The sequence below is a fragment of the Delphinus delphis genome, chromosome 8 (genome assembly GCF_949987515.2).
Source record: "Delphinus delphis chromosome 8, mDelDel1.2, whole genome shotgun sequence".
Lineage (NCBI taxonomy): Eukaryota > Metazoa > Chordata > Mammalia > Artiodactyla > Delphinidae > Delphinus > Delphinus delphis.
Genome location: NC_082690.1, coordinates 69,355,061 through 69,374,067, shown reverse-complemented (window position 1 = coordinate 69,374,067; position 19,007 = coordinate 69,355,061). Strand labels below are relative to the sequence as shown.

Below are 19,007 nucleotides of genomic sequence, written 5' to 3'. Positions count from 1 at the left end.
AGGAACAGTGCACTGCCCCTAGGAAATTCCATATGGCTTAAACAAGAGTTAAGGGACTTTAAGAAATCAAGGGAGAACAGTTCTGCCCTGTCTTCCTCAGCATAGCTTGAGGCCTATATAAAGAACTGTTTCTAAGAATTTGCAGTCCTTTCTTCAGATTGTTTTATCTTTGTAATGGAGTGTATGGTTTAAGACTTAAGCTTTTGAGACGTCTGTATCCATTCACTGAAATAAAGCAGCATGCCCAGAGTACCCCCGCCCCGCCCCCCCCACACATGAATTAAATATAGAATTATTCTGAGAAGCCTATTACCTTTTAAAAGAAAATGTGCATTTTGATGTGAATAATAGTGTTAAATGATTTCTTTATTTTGTCCTTATATTTGAACATAACCCTTCTCTTGTTCCTTGTTTTGCTAGAAACTATTGAGCTATATACATTTTAAGGTTTTACGATTGGAGAGGTTAATATTTATGTCCTTTTAGCCATGTCTAAATTTTTTTTCAGGGGACCTGAAACTTGTGGAAAAGCCATCTCCTTTGACTCTTGCTCCACATGACTTTGCAAATATTAAAGCTAATGTGAAAGTAGCGTCAACAGAAAATGGAATAATTTTTGGCAATATAGGTAAGGAATTGTTTGATAGCATGTGATGTTTGGATACTTTATTACAGAATTTCTGTAATGAGTAGCTGTGTGACATTTCTTGAGGACAGGACTTGAATCCATTCATGCATTCATTCATTTATGGGGCATCTGCTATGCTATTCAGTGTTGTACCGTGTTCTGGATATACAGAAATGAATCAGATAGAGTCACCGTCCTCAAACTGTCAAGCAAAAGGAGGAGACAGATAAATAATAGATTAGAATACAATGTGATAATGGCTAGTTTATATACTCTGTGCTTTGGGATCATAGAGGGAAAATGCTAACAGTATAGAAGGCTTTATAAAGGAGGAAGGTATGTTATCAAAGGATAACATTTGAACTGAGTCTCAAACTGTGTATAGGCATTTGTTGCCGGGCCACCTAGGGATTAGCTTGTACAGAGGTATTAAGTCAATAAGCTTTCTTTTTTAAAAAAGCAGTTTCTGGGGCTTCCTTGGTGGCGCAGTGGTTGAGAGCCTGCCTGCCGAGGCAGGGGACACGGGTTCGTGTCCCGGTCCGGGAAGATCCCACATGCCGCGGAGCGGCTGGGCCCGTGAGCCATGGCCGCTGAGCCTGCGCGTCCGGAGCCTGTGCTCCACAACAGGAGAGGCCACAGCAGTGAGAGGCCCACGTACCAAAAGAAAAAGAAGAAAAGCAATTTCTGTGGTAGGAACAAAAAAATCTCTGTCCTCAGATAGCTTCTAGTTGAGTAAGGGAAAATAGATATGTGAAGTAGAGATGTATAGTACATAACAGTAAGTGCTATGAAAGAAGGCTGTGCTGGGTGAAGTGGAAGTCTATTAAGAGATTGGGTCGGTTCTCTCAGAGTGGTGGGGGGTTGGGAGGAAAGGTAAAGGAAAGACTTTGTGGAGGAGCTGAAGCTCAAGTGGGGTTTTAAAAGATCAGTAAATGGTCTACAGATAGAGATTCAGTTAGAACAAATGCAAGTAGTTTGATATACCTGGAATTTAGAGTGCGCTAGAGGGTGGTGGTAGAAGAGAACGAGATTGGGAAGGTTAGTGGCAGCTATATTATACTTGTCATGCTAAGAATTTCGGACTTTATCCTGGATATAGAGGGGAGCCATTGAGGAATTATTAGTGAATGAGTTACATGATTAAATATTTCTGTGGCAGCACTAAAGAAGACTGATTGGAAGAGGCAAGAAGATTAACTAGTAGACTTGCAGTAGCACAGGTGAGAGATGATGGAGAGTTTGAACCAACACAGTAGTGGCTGGGATGGAGAGAAGGGCTGAATATAATAGATACTTAAGGAGATAGAATGTCCAGGACATGGTTACTGATTGAAGAGAAAGTGGCTAGAGCAACGCTCAGATTTCCTGCTTGGGTATGTTGGGTTGGTGTTTATGTTAATCACCAAAACGGAACATAGGAGAGAAGGACAGATTTGAGAGAAATGATAAGTTAAACTTGAGGTTAAGTAATGAAGTGTCTTAAGTTATTGAAGGGCAGTTTGAGATGAGTCTGGAACTTGAACGAGAGGTCTGAAGTAGAGATGAATATTTGTTTTAAAACCATAGAAATGGAAGAAATCACCCAAAGAAGGCATAAAGAGTGAGAAGGGAGATTTGAAAACCGAATCTGAGAGAACAGCAATATTAAGAGCTGTTTGGAGTTTTTATTCAGGGTAGTATGAAAGCTGGTCAGAGAAGGAGAAGCCTGCAAAGGAAGTGTGGTTAGAGAAGCAAGAAAAAATTCTGAAGAAGTATCGGCAGCTGCAGAAGATCCCTAAGAGAAGGGCCCTTTGGATTTGACAATCAGTGATAATAAAACGTTTCTTATGACCTGTCTTGGGCAGTGGTGGTGGGTTGAAGACTGCATAGGACGTGGAGAAATAAAGATAGTGAGTGTAGGCCACTCTGAGTGTACGACCTTGGTTTTGATAAGAATGAGAGAGGGCAGTAGCCAGAAGAGGAATAAAGGATGAGGGAAGATTTTTTTTTTGACGATGAGAGGACCTTGACTATGTTTATAAACTATAAGGGAAGAAAGTCAGTAAAGAATATGAAGGTAAAGACGAAAGAGGTAATGATTGATGGAATGAGGTCCTGAACCAAAGCAGGCATCACAGATGGCAGCAAGTATGAACCTTGAAGAGCAGAGGCAGTACTTGTCTGATAGGAAAGGTAAGTAGGTGAAAGTTGATTCAGAGAAAGATACATTTATTTTTAGAGGTGGGGTTGAAAATTAAAGGAACTTATTCTTGGTAACCTTAGTTTTCTCCAAAAGTAGGGTGGGGCAATGTCAAGAAAACAGGCTAAAAAAAAGGTAGGCTCCAGTCAGATTATGACTTTCTACCATGGAAGAAACAGTTACAGAAGAAAAGGTCTTGTATCATTACGTACTATGGCTCAGCAGTATTCATCCAGAAATATTAGTTAAGCATGTGCATGAGAACACTACTACCTGTGTATCCTTCTACAGTGTCTAACACTGCAACTGCTATGTAAGCACTCACTGAGTTTGAATCCTGGCCTCCACCACTTAACCAGTTCTGTGACCTTGAGCCACTTAATTAAGTTCTCTTTGTTTTTATTTCTCTATAAGATGGAAAATAATAATACTATAACATAGGATTGATGGTCATATTAAATAGGTAATAATTTGTAAAACATAGAGCCTACTATATAATCAAAACTATTTGCTAATGTCATAGTTGTTATTTGGAAATATTAAAAATTTTTAATTAAAATTTGCCTTTGGTGATTGGGGATCTTTTTATATGTGTATATTGCAGTTTATGATGTCTCTGGAGCAGCAAGTGACAGAAATTGTGTGGTCCTCAGTGATATTCACATTGACATCATGGACTATATCCAACCTGCAACTTGCACTGATGCTGAATTCCGTCAGATGTGGGCCGAATTTGAATGGGAGAACAAAGTTAGTCCTTGGGAGATTTCCTTGAACTCCTTATGTTTCTTTTTGGCTAGTGTTGAGGGATTCTCTGATAAAATTAATCCCTCTAATAAGTGTCAGATGTGAAAAGCAAAGTCTTTCAATATCTGTGCTTACAAATTAGCTTTAACTGGAAAGCATGCAAGTGGTTTGGTTAAGTTACGGTTTTAAATTGGTGAAAGTAACAGTTCTATAATTAATCTGATTGTTCAAGACATTATAAACAATGTTCCATCCCTTGTTTGTGTGAATAGTAACTTGCCATTGAATCCAGTGTCCAGTAGAAGCTTTGCAAAGTCAGTGCCTGCTAGGGAACTTTGTTCCTGTAAGCCTTGATTTTTATTAGAAATATTTTATATACAGCATGTTGATTGTCTGTGAAGTTATCTGTATCTGAAAGTTCTGATACCAGCCTACAGTTTGTTGGATTTTGTAGATGTCATTCACTTTTTGTTGCCCACCCTTTCCACCTAAATACTTGGAAGGAGATTCTAATATGACATACGAATGATTGTCTTTTCAACCCCAAGATAAGAAATTCACAACTTTCTTAAAGTAAGAGCTATAACCTCGACTTTTTTCTCTCCCTCTGTACAGGTGACGGTTAACACAAATATAGTTGATTTAAATGACTATTTACAGCACATATTAAAGTCAACCAACATGAAATGCCTCACTCCAGAGAAGGTAAAATTTGCCCTTGTACTTCTTAAATCTGTTAGAGAGTAAGATGGTAGATTCTTGGCTTTCTTGTATTTCCTCTAGTGTATTTTGGTATTATTTAGCCTGAGAAAAGCAGTGTCATTTTGGACTAGCTAAAAGGAGTTATCCCATAGAATGTATGAATCTGCTTACTGCTTTCTACTGGAATAGGAACAATATCTGCTTGTTCCTAGTGCAGTGACCCAACTGAATAGTCACGTTGGTTTTTCTTTTCAGTCTTCTCCCTTTTGGCTAAAGGCTTATTCCACAATAGTTCACAATACTGGATTAGAAAATGTCCATAATCTCTTCTGTTGGCTCTGATTGTGGGTCATAATATATCTGCTCAAGTATGGAATTGTTAATGTACTTTGATTTTCTGCTATGTTTGTGTATGTATGAAAAAAGACTAGAAAGAAAGACCAAAAAGTGAAGACTGCCAGGGAATTCCCAGGAATTTGTTTTTCTTTATACAATTTCTGCTAACTTTGTAATATTGATTTAATCATAAAAGAATGCTGCCATACAAGTAGGTTTTAATTCATATATTAGTCTATTGAACAAATACTCCAACAAACATTATATGCCCAATACTCTGTGAGCTGCTGGATGTACAATAAAGAACAAAATAAAAACAGTCTCTTCCTTCATGGAGCTCAGGGTCTGGTATGGGAGGCAGGCAGACAGCTCTAAACAAAGAACATATAAATACAAATGAGAATAGGTGCTATTTCTTTAAAATCAGTTTTTTTGAGGTATAATATAGACGCAGTAAAGCTCACACTCTTTACATTTATAGTTCTATGAGGTCAACAAATTCACACAGTCATGTGTAACTACTACCACATGATAAGTCCTGTTTTAAGTGGTAATTTTCCTATGCTATTTGGTCTTACTTATGTGTAGTTCTCTAGTAGAATATTGAATTCATCACAAATTTCTTCCAGGCACTTTCTGGTTACTGTGGCTTTATGGCAGCCAACCTCTATGCTCGTTCCATATTTGGAGAAGACGCACTTGCAAATGTCAGCATTGAGAAGCCGATTCAACAGGGACCAGAGGCCCCTGTTACTGGCCACATAAGAATTCGTGCAAAGAGTCAGGTAACAGTTGGTTTTTTTTTGAGATGGTCTCTGAGCTAAATAAAAAGAGAAATAATTTATGTCTCTTTATTTCTATATGTAGCATCCTCTGTCGTACCAGTGTTTCATGCATTAGATGCATGTATATTCATAACAGTAGTATCCTTGAATAGAAATACGACTTTACTTCATTAAAATAGCCCACCTTTTGGGCCACTCATTCTGTTTGTTTGCTTAAAATCAGATTAATTCCCATGGGGTGTTTGTGAAATGGGTTCTTCAGAGGTTTTTGAAATCCAAGCTACCAATCTGGTGACTATTTGTAAATCTAGCACTAAAAGTACTTAACCAAGTAAAGTTTTGGTGAGTCTCTTTTGTACATCCTTGGTTTCATTGTTGATGTGGTATCATTGCATGGAGGCTGGTTAAGATAGAATAACCTACTGATTGTACATAGTTTCAATAATTATAAACATCTTCATTCTTTCTTATAGGGAATGGCCTTAAGTCTTGGAGATAAAATCAACTTGTCTCAGAAGAAAACTAGTATATAAGAATAAACAAAAAAGTCCTCGCAGCTTTACAGTTAAAATTTAGGTATGGGCTTACTGGACTCCAACATATTTTGTACTCTTTTGTGCTTTATGTTATATAGAATCTGACTTCATGCTGAATGCATTCCAGCCAATAATTTATCGCCTTTCCCTTAAATCAAGATTGATTTTAAAATTATAGTTTGTCTTTTGTCTTAACAGTTCTGAATGTTGTCCTCAAAGTATATAATGTTTCTCACATGTATCAAGACCATTTTCACAGTACAATAAACAGATCTATTCCTAAATCTTTTGTTTTATAAATAAATGTGTTATTACATAGTTTTAGTTATGAATTAGTTATAAATTTAATTTAGTTATGAATTAGTTATAAATTTAAATTGCTGTTTGAGTCGTGAATATATGAACTTTATTAAGAGAATTTACAAATGCGGTGATATGAAATGAGATAGGCCTTGATTTACTTGACTGATTTTTACTAATTTAATATTTTATTTTTACTAATTTAATATTCTAACATCAGCATCTGTAAGAATACCTTATCATGTTCTAAAGGGCTTTTCTCTGAAATTAGGTCCAGGAAGATGGTATCAAATACTTTGAGAAAACAGGTCCATCTTCATTTTAAAAGAGTACTATGAACTCTGACTAAAATAAACACACTATTAATTATCCTGAATCATAATGAAAAGTAGATAATCTGAAATAGATTTTTTAATCATTCACCTTTAGCTTTGGGTATTCTTTTATGTTTGTTAGGAATTAAATTGATTCCAACCAGTTACTTGAGCTGCACTGGGAGGATTCAAAAAGCTGTCCTGTTTCCATGGTGCCTCTATGCCTCACTCCCTCCTCCCCTTTTCCTCACTTTACACTAGGGCTGGGCACCATCCCAATATGATTCCAGATGCCTTTCTGAGCTGAGTTCCCTAGGGTCAGATTGTGCTGTTCTTTTGGCCCTTGCTTTCCTTGGGGATGACTGAGGTAGTCTGCTCTTTTAGCTAAGTCTGAACACTAAACTATTATACTTTGTCTTCCAGCTAGGATTCAGGCTGCATTCAGGATGAGTCCGTAGATAAGGTCTGTGAAGGAGTGAAAGCAGCATCTCCTATTTCAGCACTTAAGTGAGAATGGAATGATTTGTTTGGCGTGTGAAGGAGATTGATACCTTGTATGATGTCAGAAACTTTGAAGCCACTTGCTTTTCTAATCAGAGAGAACCAGAGGACTATAGGGCATTTGAGATTCCAGAGCACTGAGATCTGAAAGGAAAGTCAGTGGCTACCAAATGGGCAAGATACTAGGAATGCTGGAAGGGGATCAGTTTGATGCAAAGTCAAGGGTTGGAGATTTGTGATGAGAGCAGAGGAACTGATGCAACTTTGGATTAGATCATTTCCCAAGTTCTGTTCCACTGAGCATAGCTTCCTTGATGTCATTAGATATTATGAGAGAAAAGGGATTCCATAGTTAAGTAACTTTGGGAAAAGCTTTATACCGTCCTGTACCAGAGATTCACTGTGCACATTAGCATACTAAAAATTTTGAGAGGCACTTGAGTAAAGAGAGCAGATTAGTTTGGTTTAACCCAGCATATCTGAATCTTACATAACCGGGGAATCCTTTTTCCATAGAACACCTGTTGACAATACGTAAGGCAGGAAAAGCAGCTTAGCACATTAAACATTTTGGTTTTGTATTCACAATCAACCATTACTGCATTTTAAATCCCAAGGATGTATGCCTCTGTATGTCCTAGAATATATCTCTTTTTATACTCTCAGAAAATTCCCTGCTTAACATTCTGGCCATTTTTGTTCGGATCAGATTGGCTCACATTGCCATTTTCTTAAATTCGTAAATAAGGAGAACAAAGAGAAAAAAGTTAAAACAGTTGTTTCATTAGCATTTTATTAGCTTTGTACACTTGCTAAATGTAAACTGAATGAGATAGCAGCACTGTTTAGAAAAGCTGTTTACACTGCTCCTTTAATAGGGATCTAAAATACATTTTATGTGCTCACATTACAAAATATCATATAATTAGGACCATGATGTCTAGTAAGAGAATAAACACAGTATCTGGCACCAAGTAAGGGCTAAATATGCAAATGTATTGAATGAAAAACTAAATCTTACAAGAAAATTAAATGGCCCTTATGTTTTGCTGTCTTGACACTAGAGGGAGCCATATGCAGTTACTTTCATTTTGGGATTAGAAGTGATTGGAGTTTATAGAGGTATTTTTATAAGGAGAAAAAACAATATAATTTTTTATTAGCAAGGAGATTGATATTAGTGATATTTTGCTAGCTGTGAGAAACTTTTCCACATGATTTATAAATAATACAGGAGACAGAGGAATTTACTTTAGGATATCTAAAAAGACAAGAAAACCAAAATATTTTTTAAAATTCAAATATTATCAAGTGTGAAATATCTGTGCTATGTATTGGATAAAGTAAGTGATTCTACTGGTGACCTTTTCCTTCCACACTGGTAAATGTCCTTAGTCAGCTAATTATTTATAGCCTTTCCCTTAAACCAAGGTTGGGTTTAAAATTATAGTTATTTTGCCCTAACAGTTCTGAGTGCTGTCCTCAAAGTAGGGTCAGGCATATCAGCTCCCTGCCTTACTGCCCTCTCAATGTTATCTGTTCCCACCCCCCGCCCCGAGCTCTACTCTCCACCCCCAGGAATCTCAGGAGCCTGAAGAGGTAGCCGGGTATAGTGCAGAAGTTCAGTTTAGAATCAGAAAAGTGTACGGTCCTGTCTGAACTTACTTGCTGTGTGGTCTAAGACAATGGTAAGTAGCTGATTTATTGAGTGCTTACATGTGCCAGGCATAACCCTGAGTGCTTTTTCCATGGCATATATAATCCTCCCAATGACTCTCACCAGGCAAATACTATTAATATCATCATTTACAGATGATGACTACAGTCATAAGAGCGGGTGTTACTTCTTATCAATTAAGGCTTAATATTAAGAGTTGAACTCAGATATAAAGCCAGGGTTTTATATCCGACATGAAAGCCTTGCAATTAGTAATTCATTGACACTACTGCCTCATCTCTTTGTGCCTCAGTGTCCTCATTTGTGAGGTGCTTAGAATGTCTGCTTCATTGAATTGATGTGAGGGATGAAATGATATAATGTATTTATGATGAATGTTTGGCACATGATAGATGCTAATCAATAAGTGTTCATTCTATTTCTTTCCCCATTCTCCTTCCTTACGCTGCAGAGAAGACGGAAACCTATTGACATGATCTTCATACCTCCCTCAGAATTTAGGTCCTAATTTTACACTACTTGAATACTTTGTTTGTTTTTTTGCGGTATGCGGGCCTCTCACTGTTGTGGCCTCTCCCGTTGCGGAGCACAGGCTCCGGACGCGCAGGCTCAGTGGCCATGGCTCACGGGCCCAGCCGCTCCGCCGCATGTGGGATCCTCCCGGACCGGGGCACGAACCCGCATCCCCTGCATCGGCAGGCGGACTCTCAACCGCTGCGCCACCAGGGAAGCCCTGTTTTTGTTTTTAACACCAGAAACTTACTTAAAAGAAGCTTTATTTCTCAAGAATTCTTTATAACAGTATCATGTCAGGTTTTAACTAATTTTAACACTTTTGCTTATAAACTGTTGTTGTCACAGCTAAGTGTAACTGTCACAACCCATATACCTCATATCATGGGTGGTCTGTGATGAACATACTGTTTTTATTTGCTTTCAGGATGACAATCGAATGACTGATTCTTTAACAACTGAGTATAGAAATATGTGCAGCCAGATTACAGTAACAATGTAATATTTAGAATTGCTCACTTAGATCAAAAGTCACTTCTAGTAATTGACCACTTTCTCTTTATTTTCTCTGTCTCTGGCATGGCAGAATCTTTTTGATTAAGAAGTTAGTTAGGGCTTCCCTGGTGGCGCAGTGGTTGAGAGTCCACCTGCCAATGCAGGGGATGCGGGTTCGTGCCCCGGTCTGGGAGGATCCCACATGCCATGGAGCGGCTGGGCCTGTGACCCATGGCTTCTAAGCCTGCGCGTCCGGAGCCTGTGCTCCACAACGGGAGAGGCCACAGCAGTGAGAGGCCCACGTACCACAAAAAAAAAAAAAAGAAGTTAGTTATGCAGTGACAAAAGAAGGCAAGTGGGATTTGTGCCTTTTATCTGGGTTCTGTGTATAATTGTGGGATTCTGAGAAAACTATGTATTTTTTAATTGATTGTAAAACCAACAAGACAGACAAATGAAATGCAGCATGGTGGGCTGAAACAGCCCTGAATGAGATTCTCCTAAATTGAATCTCAGTTCTCTGAGTAGCTTTCTGAGAACAGATGTATCTGTCTGGGTCTATCTCCTTATAAAATAATACAGTTAACTGACCTCCAGGGTTTCTAGTTTAAAAAATTCATACTAAAAATCCTTGTGGGGCTTCCCTGGTGGCGCAGTCATTAAGAATCCACCTGCCAGGGCTTCCCTGGTGGCACAGTGGTTGGGAGTCCGCCTGCCGATGCAGGGGACACGGGTTCGTGCCCCAGTCCGGGAAGATCCCACATGCCGCGGAGCAGCTAGGCCCGTGAGCCGTGGCCGCTGAGCCTGCGCGTCCAGAGCCTGTGCTCCGCAACAGGAGAGGCCACAACAGTGAGAGCCCTGCGTACCGCAAAAAAAAAGAATCCGCCTGCCAATGCAGGGGACACGGGTTCAAGCCCTGGTCCGGGAAGATCCCACATGCCACAGAGCAACTAAGCCTGTGCGCCCCAACTACTGAGCCTGGGCTCTAGAGCCCGCGAGCCACAGCTGCTGAAGCCCATGTGCCCAGAGCCTGTGATCCACAAGAGAAGCCACTGCAATGAGAAGCCCATGCACCGCAACGAAGAGAGCCCCTGCTCACCACAACTAGAGGAAGCCTGCACGCAGCAACGAAGACCCAACACAGCCAAAAATAAATTTAAAAATAATAATAAAAAAAATAAAAACAAAAAAAAGCCTTGTGTTTTTACATATACCTCTTCAACGAACTTTATAAATCAACTGGGACATCTCCACCTGGCTATTACCCACAGACACCTCAAAGTCAACGTTATGAGATGGAACTTATCTCACTCCTCTCACTCCTTGTTCCACTGCTGTGTTCCCTGTCTGGTTAGTTATGCTAGAAACCCACTAGTCACCCTTAACTCTACAGTCACCCCCTATATCTCATCAGATACCAAGCCCAATGTTCTCCCTTCCTCAGTATTTTTCTAATCTTTTTTTCCCACTCCTACTACCATTGGTCTGGTTTAGACTTTTGTCATCTTTATTGTAGTCTATTACAGTGGCCTAACCATAAACTTTACATATGATTCTAAATTTAAAACCTGCACTTTAATCCTGACCACACACAAGAGTAGCTATATGATTCCTTGAGCTGGTCAGACCTTTCCCTAGTAATACCATTTTGAGAGGCATAACTAAAAAAAGTCCAAAAATTTTAATATTATAAATAATGACAATTAAAAATGATTGAGACACCCCAAAATGGGTATTGATAAGCAAATAATGTTAAGTATATATGATGTGTGCCAGAGTACTCAGTAGATAGATAAATATTTATTGAGTGACCAAATGAATGTAGCTATAGTGATAACAGGGAATGGACACATGCCTATGAAATGTTAGGTGAGGGGGGAAGGGATAAATTAGGTTGGCATTAACATATACATACTACTATGTGGTATAAAATATATATATATAAAATAGATATATAAAATAGATAACCAACGGGGACCTACCATACAGCACAGGGAACTACACTCAATATTTTGTAATAAACTATAAGGGAAGAGAATCTGAAAAAGAATTCTCATATATTCATATATATATGTATAACTGAATCACTGTGCTGTACACCTGAAACTAACAAAATATTGTAAATCAACTATATTTCAATTTAAAAAAATGTTAGATGAGAAGACTGTAAGAATGTCTCCTATATTAAGATGAATCAGGATACGTTATAGATACACTGCCTGTCTCTTCAGGTGAATAAAAAATCAAAAATCACATCAGTCATATCACTAGAACATCTTGAAAATAAATGTTGTTTATACCTCAGGTCACTGGGTGTGGCTAAGATATTTCATTAGCTAGAGTCCCTGATTCTAGCTCTTGTGATTTTTAGATCTGTAATCTTTTTTTTTTTTTTTTTTTTTCCCTCGGTACGCAGGCCTCACTGTTGTGGCCTCTCCCGTTGCAGAACACAGGCTCCAGACGCGCAGGCTCAGCGGCCATGGGTCACGGGCCCAGCCGCTCCGCTGCATGTGGGATCCTCCTGGACCGGGACACAAACCCACGTCCCCTGCATCGGCAGGCGGACTCTCAACCACTGCGCCACCAGGGAAGCCCTAGATCTGTAATCTTGATGTCTTGGGCCACCCAGAGAGCTAGCATCTCCTTGTAAGTAAGCACTGCCTTCTCCTATAAAGAGGGTGGAGGCTGAATCTTAACCCATAGGATTGCACCAGCCAGAACGTGGGGAAAATGCTATGTGGCTCAAGGAGTCTGTCCAGGAAAATTTCTGAACTCTACTAAGCTATGCAAAGAGTTTCTTAAAGCCCAACAACATAAAAAAGTGAATTTAATTAGTCGTAATCAAAATGTTCTCTCTCTATGAAGTTGTTTAAGGTCATACTTTTTTTTTTTTAATGACCCCGTGCTTTCAGTAAATGTATGACTATCACTCATGCTTTGAGTAAAGGTATGACTGTTAAGAGTGTGGTTTTCAAACTTTCTCTGCTAGTACACTAGGATTCCACAAGCTGGACCAATGTGTTACCACAGCTAAAATCAAATAATGGTGGTCTTTTTTCCCAAGTCCAAGAAAATTTGGTAGAAAGAATTTTGTCAATTTTACGTTTCTTCTCCATAAATGTTAACACATTAAAACCTGCTCCCAAATTTTAAAAGTAATAAGGAAGCATTATGGGAATATTTGGCTAGCTGAATGTTCTTGGTCTAATAGCTCATCTTTGTGACCATATGTGCTCCTGGTGGTTTTATATTTTCTGTTAGTAACTTGTTCCTTGTTCATCAAATTGAATTAAATGTGTCACTATCATGGTGGCAACAAAGGACAACTTGATTCCTAGGTGCTCCATCACTGGCCTAGGTGTCTGTGTGAAATGTAACATAAAATCCAGATGTTCTTATGTAATTCATACAGATTGTATACTCATAGACACTATTTAATGAAAATAAGCCTTGGTAATGGAAGTATAAATCCAAGTTCAGGTAGTACCTTGCTTATGCCTTTACTGTAGAAAACTCTGGAAAAGCCATGGAAGAGTGTGCCCTGGTTTGGGGCACTCAACCTGTAAGTAAGATTTTCCCCGTATTCCCCAACCTAAGGCACAAGGCAGGGACTTTCTAGGACCCCTGGGTTCTGACTGATAATACCAGCTATATGTCTAGTGCTGTGCGTTGTCCTGAAGTTACTGAGGGTAAGATACAATTTGGTGCGTATTTTAAGGACACATAAACACCCGATCAGAGGACTGTTTAATAATTCTTATAACATAAAAATATACCAGCTGCTGTAAGAGCACAGAAAACTGGTGACTGTCAGAAGAAAGTCAAAACAGTTTTCACAAAGAGATGACATTTGAACTAAGCCTTGAAAAGCATAAATTTGCATGCTGAATGTCAGATAAGGGATGGGGAAGAAGGAAGGCCATTACAGCCACAGAACAATTGGATAAGTCACAGAAGTGCATAGCACAGAGGCGGGTTCTTCTCAACATAGGGTGTGTTGGGGGCAGACGGTGAGACTGGAGATAGTAGACAAGGGTCAGATCATGAAGGCCAGGCTGAGGCATTTGAATGTCATCTTGTAGAGAGTGAAGTACTAAGGGTTTTAAGAAGGCAAGTGAAACGATCAGATTTGCATTTAGAGAAACCTCTGGCTACGGTTTGGAGAATAGATTGGGATCATGGGAGACCACTTAGGAGCCTGTCATAGGAGTCAAATCAAAAATTATTTTGACAGAATAAGATGTGGAGGGTGGGACAGCGTGGGGGCAGGTAGAAGGCTTAAAAAAAAAAAGTGACAGGTTTGCCTAAGGGCAAATGCTGCTCCAGTAAGGCAGGCTGGGTTACCAAATCTGCTTTTCCTCATATATAAAATGGGAGTGATTATCCTTACCCTACCCATCTGAAAGGGTTACTGAAATTGCAATAAAATGTAGTATGTAAAGTTGTGTACAAATGAGTGACAGAGTGGTTATAATAGTATTTTCATTGTGATCTTCATCCACAGCACGTATACCATGGGACTGAACCATGTAAAATTGCCTCTTTTATGAGCTTTAAAAAAAACCCAAATAATAGCAATGTCATTTGATTCAGCCTAATAGTTTGTGGGTTACTTAGTTTTTCCTGTTACTTCTGGCCTCCTTTTAGGCCATATTATTGCCTTCTCTCTCTTTTCTTATTTTTAAAGATGAGCAATACATTTCATCAAGGGGATTTCCAGGAATGCTAGGGAGGCAAGTATGGTAGAAAATGTGCAGGCTTTGGAGTCAAATAAACCTGGAATCAGATTTTCCTCTGTAATTTATTAACTGTGATCTTGGGCAAGTCAACCTGCTTCAGCCTAATTTTTTTCATCTGAAAATGGAAATAAATAATGCCTACCTTGCAGGGTTATTAAATGAGAAACTTCATGCCGTTAGTATGTGGCATGTAAAAGGTGTCAAATAAGTCTCAACTCTTCCATACACAGCCCCTCCTCATTTGTCCTACTTGTTCACAGAGGGTGTGGCATAGAACTCTAGCTACCTGCTTCTTTGCATCCCAGAAAAGCTGAGTTACAGCTATATACCAGGAATTTTGGTGTGTGTGAAAATTTTTCAGTTGTCATAACTTCAGGCCAAAACCTTTTAAATGAAGTGACCATTTAAACTATCAAACATCATTCCATGGAATTGCTTTAGTGCACAATTTGTGTCAAATTTTTCCAGAATGCCACAAGCCTCATCACTTTTCATATCATTCAGGAAGTTACTCATTTAGCCCAGACTTCCAATAAACTCATACATACAGACTGTGTCATATTCCCCTTGAAGTGTCATCACCCTTTTATTTTTTCTTTTAATATGATAACTGCTTTTTGCAAAGGAAATAGTATTTATTTCTTTACATTCCTGACTCTGAATCGAGCCCCAATTATATTCCTGACTCTGAATCCAGCCCCAAAAGGTGAACTCACAATTGCTGAACCCCCACATTCCTGGATCCCAGTAGCACAATTGGATTTCTGCCTCAGTTTCCCTACTTAATATTTTTGTTCCCTGATGAGTTTTGATTTTGATGAGCTCCTACTTTGTGCAAGTCTATTCTTGTCACAGCTTGTATATGGTGAACAAGCCAGACAAATCTTTGCATTCACGAGCTTACATTTTTGTGACAACAATCAAATAAGGTGTTTTCAGAGTGGATAAGTGCTATGAAGGAAATAAATAGACTAATGGGATAGCTAGTGGCTGGTAGATGGAGGGTAACTTAGAAGGGTTTTCAGAGGAGTAAGGAGGTAAAAAGACCCTGAGGTGGAAATGAGTTTGGCATATCTGAGGAACCGAATGGCTATTTTTTCTTCTTTTTTTGCAACAGAGGGATAAAATGGTGGAGATGCAGTAGGAGAGATAGACAGGGGAGAGACAAAAATTGTTCTCTGAACTCGGGCCTCGAGCTCCCCTAAAGGGTTGGATTCTGCATCTAGGCATGCCCAAGACATTCCTTTCAACCAGAAGTGTGCCACCCAGAAGTATGCTGTGACTGCCAATCTGAATCCATATCTATTTCATGAAAACTGGCTGCCTTGCCCTACCCCCTTGAATTTTCCCCTGGCTGAAATCAAGCCAGAGTCCTTGATTCTCCCCTAAGTGGTGGCCTTTTTTAACTTAAAAATTAATTACTGCTAAATAATATCTGCTCACTGAAGGTAGAAAATGAAGAAAGGCAAAATTTTTTTTTAATTGTCCACAGTCTCACCATCCAGAGATAAATACTGGTTAGCATTTTGGGATATAGCGTTTCAGATATGTATTCATTTATATTTTTACTTTATTCAAAAAATGATCATAATGTGACCTTTTCATATAAATGATATAAATTTCTAAATCAACAAGTCAACGTCTGCATCTACACTACTTTAGTTTCGGTCACGCTGATGATATACCACAATTGATTCAACTTATTCACGGTTTTGAGAACTAATAAAGTTATAATTATGGCAATCATAGTAGGTAATACAGGTTAGGGATGCTGATAAATTTTACACACATTATTTCTGAGGTAAAGATTGTTAAGTGACTTGCCTGACACCTCACAGATAATAAGTAACAGACAGCTGAGGAAGAAATGACATCTGCTGAGCAGGTACCGTTGGCTAGGTGTGGTGCTAGTCTCAGCAGGACGATAACTTCTGCTATTTCCCTTCAAGAACTCTGTAGCCCTTCAGTGACTGTGGTGGAGATAGGCATCTGGATGTCCACTCCCACCAAGACTGCATATAGTGTGTACAGAAATCAAGGTGCTGTTAGGAGGAAATGGATGCTGGACAGCCAAAATTTGGCTGTCATTATTCTCATGCCTTAGGCTGCAGTCCAGGTCCCATGTTCCGGTGTCCTTCCAACAGGGTTCCCCCACCCTGAGGCCCTCACCTCTTACCTTCTCTGAGGCTCAGTTTTGTCATCTATAAAATAGATAGGCCATGGTGTTTATTACTGTTGGCTATTAAGCACAACAAGGGCCCAAGTTTCCGGGAATGAGGTTGGTCCTCACCAATGCCCTTTGAAAAAGTGAGAAGGGCACCATCAGAGTTTGGGAAATAAGGAATTGAGGAGGAAGGGAACCAGACAGGATCTGGTTTTTCCTCAAGGTTATTGAAGGAAGCAGTGAGGGGAGATGGGGTGTACGACAAGTCATGATTCGTTTAAAGCACTGCTGGTTTCCTGGGAGAACTGCTCACAAGTTGACCTGCTGGCCACTCATTGGTTCCCATATAAGGCAGGGCAGTCAGCCAGTAACAGGCATCATCAGACAATTGGGAAGAGGCTAGGAGGCGGAAACAAGCATGATGCCTTATATCTGGGGGATCTGAGCTGTGCCTTTGCACCCGGACAGTAAGCTGTTGACAGCAAACTGCAAAGGGACTAAGCAAAAATGGTGTTGTTCCCATGGCAGCCAGACCCTTAGCAAAGCAGAGAATAAGCTCCTCTGTGGGGCCAAAGAGGCCTTTTTTCCCTTTCCAAGAGCACTGGGGAGGTGGCATGTAACTACCTGTCTGTGGCCCTGGGTTCTATGTGGATTTCCACCACTAACTTACTGGGCATGGCATATCCTCTTCTCTGGCTTAATCTTCAATGCCAGCTCACATGCCACTTCTACTGCAGAGTTCTCTCAGGCTCTCCCTAGTTGTTCTTTCTTCTGTGCTCACAGAACACTCTCTGTTCCAATATTACACCACATAGCACAGCTCGGCATGTTACCGCTCTGTCTCCTGCATTAGTCTATGAACTCCAGCGGTGTAGATTGTGTCTGATTCATCTTACTATCCCTTTCCAGCTCAGTAACTAACATGGGATTAGCACTCAGTGAGGTCTCCTGAATAGATGAACCTGTAAAATGGAGAGAGCCTTTGCCCTACCTTCCTCCCACACTGTTCTAAGGTGAGAGTCAAGAGGTAAAGAACTTTCGTCCACAGGCTACCATTAACTCACTGTACCATAATGATAATAACAACTCACATGTGGGCAACACTTTACAGGTTGCAGTGCAGCTTTGCATCTGATTCTGTATTCGATCCTCATAGTAAGCCGGTTATGACTTTTATCAGTTCGCAAATGCGAAAACTGAGCTCAAAGAGGTGAAGAAATTGACTAAGGATGCTCAACAAGTCAGCGATGGGGCAAGAAATGGAACTCTGATCTCTGACCCAGAGCCTGCCCTCTCTTTATTACATGTTGTTACTTTTACTTTCACTGCTGGAACCACCCTCGATCTGTTGGAAAACAAGTAAACAGACAAAAGCCTCTCCTATAAACTGTAAGTTCATGGCAGATTACTCTCTTCATCTAAAGAAAACTTGCTAAGTGGTAACTTGGCTCTCCCTCAAGGTCACACCTCCTCTATGTTCTCTTCCAGTCTCTCTCTCTCTCTCTCTTTTTAAATTTCACTGTAGTTTTTCACATATGCATTTATTTATTTATTTTATATAAATTATTTTATTTCTTTACTTTTGGCTGTGTTGGGTCTTCGTTGCAGTGCGCGGGCTTTCTCTAGTTGCGGCGAGTGGGGCTACTCTTCATTGTAGTGCGCGGGCTTCTCTGCGGTGGCTTCTCTTGTTGTGGAGCACGGGCTCTAGGTGCGCGGGCTTCAGTAGTTGTGGCGCACGGGCTTAGCTGCTCCACAGCATGTGGGATCTTCCCGGACCAGGGCTTGAACCTGTGTCCCCTGCATTGGCAGGAGGATTCTTAACCACTGCGCCACCAGGGAAGCCCCGCTTCCAGTCTCTTGATTAGAAGCTACCTCACATATTCCACTGGAGCCTCCACTGGCAGCCTCGTCATTCCCCATTGACACTAACCTACCACCACGTTTCTATCACATGCGAAATTCACTTCTCCTTCGAGGCTTATGCCATCCAGCTCAGCCCATCAGACATTCTGTCCTGGGGCCTCGACTCTTGAATGAGTGATCCAAGGATGGAAGGAGCAAGCGGAGGGCCTGTCTTTGAGGCTCATGCCATTTATGCTACCTTCTGACCACCTCTGTCCCTAAATTCTCTACTTCAAGTCCTGCCATCACCCAGGTGACTGTACCACGTGAAGCCACTTAACATCCTAGCCTCTTTCTTCTTTAGTGTTGCCAACAATAAACACCACTTCACACCACGGTTATACCCTGGGCCTTCTCTAGACCTGGAGCCACTCCACTTTAGGGATCTTAAGATCTAGTATACTAACCCTCTGACTGTCATCTCCTGGCTCCCTAGCTCTCTCACTCTTACCCCACTGCACCTGCCCCTTGGCATCCAGGATACCACC

General features: G+C 40.2%; 1 protein-coding gene across 3 annotated transcripts in view; it reads left to right on the top strand.

Moving 5' to 3' along the window:
* The window catches only part of COPB1 (COPI coat complex subunit beta 1), a 35,115-nt gene extending 25,865 nt beyond the window's left edge, over positions 1 to 9,250 (top strand). For 2 of the 3 annotated variants that reach the window (XM_060018542.1, XM_060018544.1), the window contains exons 18-22: positions 509 to 628; positions 3,412 to 3,557; positions 4,170 to 4,259; positions 5,222 to 5,377; positions 5,851 to 6,215. In XM_060018542.1, the coding sequence (XP_059874525.1) occupies positions 509 to 628; positions 3,412 to 3,557; positions 4,170 to 4,259; positions 5,222 to 5,377; positions 5,851 to 5,910 (572 nt within the window). In that variant the 3' untranslated portion in view covers positions 5,911 to 6,215. Of the gene's footprint in view, positions 1 to 508; positions 629 to 3,411; positions 3,558 to 4,169; positions 4,260 to 5,221; positions 5,378 to 5,850; positions 6,216 to 9,157 lie in introns of those variants that run through there. The other variant, XM_060018543.1, reaches the window with a different exon arrangement.
* Positions 9,251 to 19,007: the final 9,757 nt, after the last annotated feature.